Source organism: Hetaerina americana, unplaced genomic scaffold (assembly GCF_022747635.1).
Source record: "Hetaerina americana unplaced genomic scaffold, ioHetAmer1.1.p SCAF_1, whole genome shotgun sequence".
NCBI classification, from domain to species: domain Eukaryota; kingdom Metazoa; phylum Arthropoda; class Insecta; order Odonata; family Calopterygidae; genus Hetaerina; species Hetaerina americana.
Window position 1 is genome coordinate 47,374,079 of NW_027286069.1, and position 7,803 is coordinate 47,381,881.

At 41.3% G+C, this 7,803-nt stretch overlaps 1 protein-coding gene across 1 annotated transcript in view; it reads right to left on the bottom strand.

Annotated features, from left to right (window-relative positions):
• The window catches only part of Phlpp (PH domain leucine-rich repeat protein phosphatase), a 67,345-nt gene extending 59,808 nt beyond the window's left edge, over positions 1 to 7,537 (bottom strand). Inside the window, exons 1-3 of the mRNA XM_071596311.1 lie at positions 7,250 to 7,537; positions 5,478 to 5,690; positions 3,846 to 3,999 (exon numbers count right to left, since the gene is read on the bottom strand). Of these exons, the coding sequence (XP_071452412.1) occupies positions 3,846 to 3,999; positions 5,478 to 5,690; positions 7,250 to 7,537 (655 nt within the window). The remainder of the gene's footprint in view (positions 1 to 3,845; positions 4,000 to 5,477; positions 5,691 to 7,249) is intronic.
• Between the last annotated feature and the right edge of the window lie 266 nt (positions 7,538 to 7,803).

Here is a 7,803-nt window from a genome sequence, read left to right on the forward strand (position 1 = left end):
GCATAAAGGCAAGCAGAATCTACGAAGAAAAAATAATTTAGGGCAAGGAATGAAGGAAAGAGGAAGCTTTTGTAATTTTTACAAGGCAAGAGTCGTTTAAGACTGATCAAAACCTACTCTTAATAGTTATAATACCTTGAATGACAACTCTATTAGGGTTTTTATTCATAAATATCTGCTTTTAATACTGTTTAGGACAATTTCACATAAAAATTAATCTGATGATAAAATAAATTTTACAAAATTTATTTCATATATCCAAAAACTAACGTTAAATATCAGCATTAAAACACATCCCACTCACACGGCCTACCACAGGCCAGAAGTTTTAGAAATCAGAAATAAATACTTTCATCCGTCAATTATTCCAGAGGAGAGGCCACGAAGAGTAAATTATCTGGATAAACGGCTAACACACCTGGCCGGAAATCGTGAGATCATTTTTTTTCTCGAATCCCGGGTAGGCCAAATTATTTTTTGGCATGATAAATGCTCACAATCTCCTTAATTAAAAGTTTGGCGACTAAATTCTACCCTTTACTTTTAGCAGAGGTTTCCATGCTATCGAATATAAAGCACATTTTATTCAACTGACCCAATATTTTTTGCAAAATATTTTGAGAAATTTTCGTATTAACGTTATCCTATCACCTTCATGTTATGCGTGAATTTGAAAAAAATAACAATATCGTAAAAAGTAGGTCTCAACAAAATTTCCCAAAGAAATATACATTGCCGTTCAATGTGTCGGAGTAATAATGGTAGAAAAAAATATATGATGTATTCTTAAAGTGAAAGATATTACGTACCTCTCCCTCCCTATCTCTCTCTCTATCTCTTTCGCACTCTCCTTCTTGCTGAGAAGAATTGAATGAGACAATTATATAAATTAATTAATTGCAATGATATTCATTGTGTTCACAATACCTACACACTATGATTACGATGCATGCACTGTGACATCCGCTTTTTACATTGGAAAATCATGACGCTGCTGGAAAATGAGTCTCTTCAAAAGATTTCATTTCCCAAGCATTCTCTTTGCTTGCAATATCCTCTTTTTCCGCTTGTGTTCATAACGTATTTTTGGAAAGATGCTCGATTACGGAAACAACAGTAGATATCAATTGAAGTCATCATCACGTTAGGTTGACCTTCTGGCTACTTCCGGAAAAAATTGTACGATGACAGGAAATGTGATTCCGTGACGTTTCTCGCAGCGATCCCGCGCGCGAGCGCACCAAGGTCGGAGCGATAATCCATTGTCAACGCGGCTGTATAGGTCGCTGGTATTTTTGTCGTCGCAATTCGCCGCTGACCGAATTGACTTTGGTTGGCACGAGGAACATTCGATGGAAACCGTTGTCTGGGCATTTCCCAATTCCCTCTCCTAGTGGCGGGATGAATACTGCCTCTGAACCGCGAATCAATTTCCTTTTTTTATTTCCCCGCCACTCCCCCGTAAGCAATTTCCCTTTGGTGATTGAATAATAAATTGTTAGCCCGGTAATCACATCCAGATACGACAACAGAGATAGAAATGATTTCGTCCCATCTTCGTCACTTTAATGGGAAGAGAATGCCATGTCGCTAACCTAAGTGATTATTTTCGCAGTCAGTGAAATCTTTTTGAAGCATTCAATTAGCGTATTCATACATAGATGAGCGGTATGATAATTAAAAAGTGCAATTATTTTTCTTAGGTTTAACTGTTTTCACTTAAGAGATTTTTGCCCACACCATAAGCGTCATCAGAGGTCAGAACATTAATAGCATATGGCTAATTGAAGGATATGAAATCCAAGTTGGCTATTCAAATATGCTTATTAAATGTTGTATTTAAAGATAAGAGGGCGATTCGAAAAGTAAGGTCTCCTATTTTTTTCCTGAAAAATGAAATTTATTCTCAACTTTGCGTGCATCCTTGGAAAGGCTGGGCATTTAGCTATTTTTCTACATAATCGCCTTGACGAGCAATCACTTTTTGCATCCTTGTAAGCAGCTTTTTAATACCGACGTCGTACCTTTCTCCCACCGCGTCGCGAAGCCAACTGACGACTGCTTCTCCGATATAAAATCATCGCCATTCAGTGGAAGTGTACGGTGAGAGGTGTATGGGAATCAAAAACGTGCGGAAGTGGCGCAGGTAGTTTTTTGATGGCCGGAAAACGTCCACGATGAGCAGCGGTCGGGGCGGCCGAGTTTACCGGAATCAACGGTGGCTCCAATCGACGAGATGGTGCGCAATAACCGGAGAATTACCCTTCATGAGATAAAGGAAGGCCTTAATGAAGTGAGTGGCTACTTCTTCGGGCAGAATATTGTGTTGAAGGTCCTCGGTTACAACAATGTGTCTCACCAAAGGAGTGTGTTTGCATCATGACAATGCACGTCCACATGTGTCACATCAAACGGCCATCCTACTCAATGAATTCGACTGGAATATCATCGACCACCCTCCTTACAGCCCGGACGTTGCTTCCAGCGACTGCCACTTGTTTCCCGCTCTCAAAAAATACCTTGGAGGGCAGAAATCCAGTCAGACGAGGTAGTGTAAGAAGCAGTCGTCAGTTGACTTCGTGAAGTGGCGGGAGAAAGGTACGACGCCGGCATTAAAAAGCTGGTTACAAGGATGCAAAAAGTGATTGATCGTCAAGTCAACTATGTAGAAAAATAGCTAAATTCTCAGTCTTTCCTACAATGTACACAAGGGTGAGATAAATTTGATTTTTCATGAAAAAAAATAGGAGACCTTACTTTTCGAATCGCCCTCGTATTTCTGAATTCAGTAGTTGTCATTTCATTATTACCAGAAGGAAGCTTATTAATGCCTGTAATTAGCTAAAGTTAGCGGTAGAACTCATATCATTGCGATGCTTAGTTGAAATTATAACATTTCATCATTGACTCCGATAAAGAAATGGCATAAAACAATTAAATTTTACGACTGATAAGATTTTGTCATAGTTTAGCCTCTCATTAGGTTTATTTTTGTGATTGTTGTACATGGATCCACAACTCGAAAGGAAAGTTGAATTAAGGTGTCAGTAAAAGGGCGGACGTCTGAGGTTCCATAAAGCATAATGTCATTTAATTCGGGAACACTGAGTGAATTTTTGCTCTTTATAAATATATACGTACAAGATTCTCTATGGCAAATTTCATAACACTCCAAGACAAACATGGCGTTCCTGAAGAGGAAAAATGTTTAATTAGGGGATTTTTTAAATATTAACATAAGTGTTACACTCATTCTAATGTTAATATTTCAAGGGCTCTGAGAAAAGTTGGCGAAAATGTTATCATTTGCGTTTCCTCTATATGAGCTGTCAATTGCATAAGTACTGGAGGAGTTCCAACATTTTTAGCCCCATATATAACACAGGCTTGCTAAGTAGCACTGAAGATTTTAGGCCTCTATGGAATCAAGACCATACCCATGTCGCAGTAAGACAGTACAACTAAGATAAGTTTTTTTAAAACTCTCATATGTCTCTTTACGGAAATATTATGTTAGTAATTCCGTGTCAATATTATAAACAGGAAAAATAAAATGAAGTCTGGATAGTTTGAATAAAAAATAATTTGAGCATTGTAATTAAATTTTGAAATAATTGATCATATTTGTTCTTCCTTTCCTTTCGTACTTCTGCTATTATTTTTCCGGAGTGTTATTTCATCCAAGTAATTTTTCCCCCGTTTTGATCGAAAATGTTTTGACCGAATGTTATTCTTGGTGGGAATGGTAGTTTTTTTTCATTAATAAGAGAGTTCACATTGAGCAAAGGAATTCAAGTCATTATGAGTTTCCATCGAAATCTGGAGGTCGATATTCGCTTACTTACCGACGTGGAATCTGATGAGGTGTCGTAGCTCCGGGTCGATCCCCAGCCTTGAACGCCTCGACATTTCACAATATCCCAGCTGCCGGAGGAATCCATCTTGAATGAGCAGCGGGTTCTCAGTGGCCGTCAATCGTCTACTTGTGCCACCTCCATACTGTAAAATAATGCAAGTATTTTCATTAAAATTAGGCCACCTATCTGCAAACTGATTAGTCCTGGAGTCAAATCTAGGTTTTAGAACTGGGCCCTGATCTTATCTAAACGTTTGGAGAGGAGGAAATTCTGCCGACTATTTCGTATCTGTTTACTGGAAGATCATTTGACTCCAGCATCCCATCTTATGTTATATGGGCGCTTGTCTTCCTCGTAAACTTATGTAGCGCAAGAATATGCATGGGTTCTTTAGTTAAATATTAGAATGTTAACGATCATTCCAATTGTTTTTCAATACCATAAATACGAGTTTTACAACATCTGTCATCCTATCGCAGGTGCGCACGAAAATACAGATGGAAATACTACAGGTATAACTATTCTCAGCTAACGTTTATGTAATTAGGAAATTAGTGATTATATTTATAATAAATTTGCATTTATTGTTTATATTGCATTTTGAGTAAATGTATTCGTATGAGATTATTTGAAATTTATGGTGCGGTATTCAGTTCGTATATTATTCAAGATTACTGCAACAATGCCATAATCTACGAATATAAATAGAAGTTTAATTTAGTTAGCCTAATTTTCCTCATAAAAGCCGGAGCGACACCTGCGTTATTAGTCATTCACAGTCAATATGTGGAACAATGGTCGTATTTTGTTCGTTATTTGAATGCTTGCAATGAAAAGAGGGTGCATAGTATACACAGAAATGGAAATGAACCAACACTATTTTATAAATTAACGTTCGCGTCCAATAACTTACGTTTGGCATCAATTATTAGTAGCAACTTCTATATGGTCTCTTTCTAAGACCGATTGCTCCACGTTTGCTCATGCAACAATATCAACCCCTAATTCATATTTTCTATATGCTTTTCACAGTTCCTTTTATATTGAAAAAATACTCTTCATTCCGTCAGTACTAACTCTTGCACAGATATTAGTTTTTCTATGGGCTCGCACCAATTTAATCATTACAATTATATTAAAATCTTTGAAAGATTTTAATATAATTATAATGAATAAATAAGTCTGCTTCATTACGTAAGTATTCCTTCGCGTATACTCAATGGCGTTTACTACAGTTTGCTGGTACTAAAGTGTGCCATTTAGAGCACTTCCATTCCATCATCTCGATGTGCACGGTGTACCCGCGAAGCTATTTGAACCGTATCGTACTTAGAGGAAGCTACCAATGAAACATGAGCGGAAGGGGAATGTTGACGATCACTGGGCACGGCATACCCGTTCGCCTCCGATCGCTGATGGGTTGGAAACACGTCTAACGACACTTAAGTCGGTGGGATAACTCCCCCACGTGCTATCATCCGGGCGTGATTTAAAAAGAAGTACTCCCGAATTAAAACCAGATCCACCAACTTCCTTGGCTTGCGTCTCACTTGGCTACATCTAAATACATACCAGGCGATTGCGTCTCACATGAATTAAGCTACAATGACATCGTCTCACCTGCACCCAGACGGTGTAACAGTCTGGTAGGTGTAGGTCACGGCAGATGTCCGCGGCGGTGGCCGACGGGGTCAGGTGCACCAGGGTGCCCAGCTGCTCTCCCTCTCCCTCCGACACCACCTCCCCGTCCCACGGATCCCTCGGCCGCCCCTCGCCCCCGCCGCCCGCCGCCTCCGGGAACACCCGGACCCAGCCAGACTTGACCTCTTCATCCTGCAACGAAGAAGCGATGGTAAGAGATCATTTTCAGCGTGTCTCCGCGACAGGATCCTTCATGGTCCAAGACCAGATGGAATTTTTCAACCGTGACTAACACTTCAAATGAGGTCTCGGTGCATTTCCCATCGATCGACTTTCTTCCTCTCTGAATTCTTATGCTACAACGCAATGAAGGGCAACCTATCGTCCGTGAGGCCCACTACATGTCAAGGGAAAGACTAACGGAGAGGGATATTGGAAATATTTTTCCGCTGTGAGCACGTAAGATATTTGATTTATTTGGAGAGATAATTGTCAAGTTTTATCTGACTACAATTAATAGGGGGAAAGTTTTGTTAATAATATAGTCATTGCACATTCTAAGGAGAGTAAATTTTTTCTAAGTGGGGTGAATAATTTCAAAACGTTTCCTTACTAAGGTTATTTTGAAATATCTGATCAAGCGTGAAGTGTGTTAGGTAAATATGTTTCTAAGCATGTACGAGTAAACGTATTATTTTTCAAAAACGTAAAACTCGTAAACGTCTGAAACACAAATAGAGGAATATCTTAGTTATGAACTTGAGATACACGCCCATCAAAAATTCAATGTTCTATCTTTGAGAGGATATCAGCAAATTACAGACACCTGTAACCATGTATATTCTCTCGGAAAACAAGTTCTCTGGAAACCACCTCAACGAGACTTTGAAATACAAGTAAAGTACACCTGTAATTGAAGGGAAACCACCATTGGAAATGGCTTGGAATGGGTAGTAGCTTGTGGGATTGAGGGTAAACAAATATGCGCACGTATATTACGACAGGGGACCTTAAGGTTTAAAAATAAGTAATGTTCTTATTTAGTTAAATCATTCATGAATTGATAATTCTTGCTTTTTGAAGGCTCCAGATACATGTAAATGCCTGTGCGTTCTTGTTTTCGGATATCCCTCACCAAAAAAAATAAAAAACACAGCACATATCACGCTTTTATAATGGTTAATTTATCGTGATGTACCAGAGTTGATCTTTGGCTGACTGGAGATCAAGATGCTTTCTCTTAAGTTCACTGACCATTTCATAACGTTGACCTCGTGGACTAATTATATTAGCTTTTATTATGATTGCCTCTATAAAATTTCACTTTGAAAGAAGCGATGAACTTAAAGATTTCATTTCTGAATGGCATGCGGCTTTCAGTTATTCAACCACAGCCACGCATCTAACTCGCCCCAGATTGCATGAGCGATGCACCATTTAATATTCACTCTAATTATTAAGCACGGTAGAATAAAAGTACACTCGCTAAAGGAAGTCATAAGTATGCCAGCTTCTTGGGGGAATTATTCCCCGCCCCGTCCGAAGCGTAAAATAGTACATTCGCATTGTTTACCCTCGGGGATGAACGACCGACGACCGCCACGAGCAAAGTGCCCCTTCTCCCCCATAATCCCCCTCCTCACTTCACCGCCTCCAACACTTTCCCCAGCGAGGAGGCGGCGCCGAAGGGACAATGATGAATGAAATGAATCACTTAAGATACACACATTTTACCGGGCGACCGTACTGACCTTGGCGCGTCCCTTGCCGTCCTCCCTCCCATCCTTCCTGCGCGTCGGAGTCGCAATCCCTCGCGTGGACGCCAAGCGTCGGAAGGCTCCGTGACGTCGCCGGAAGTGTCCTCCGCCGGAGTCCTCCGGGTCCGCCGCACCCCCCTCCACCACCCGGCTGGAGACGGGGGTCCGATGGGTGGGATTCGGGATGGCTCCCCATATCTCCTCCACGACCTCCTCCTCCACTTCCTCCCACGCCTCCACCCCGACCACCTCCGCCCCCAAGCTCACTCGGGTCACCTTCATCTGGGAACCATGGCACGGCGTCACGCGCGGAGCCTCACACACCTCGGCACGCGGCGGGGAGGGCGTGGCGCTCCGCCGCTCCCTCTGGGGTGGCGGGCGTGCAGCCAGACGCCGGGAGGGTGCTGCGGGCCACCACTCCCTCCGGAGCGTGCGGAGGAAGAGCCGGGTCCGGGCGAAACCGGGAGCTCCTTCTGAAATTGATAAATAGACGTGCGGCCATTTAATGGAATGGAATACCACATGCGTCCACCCAATGTAAGAGATTT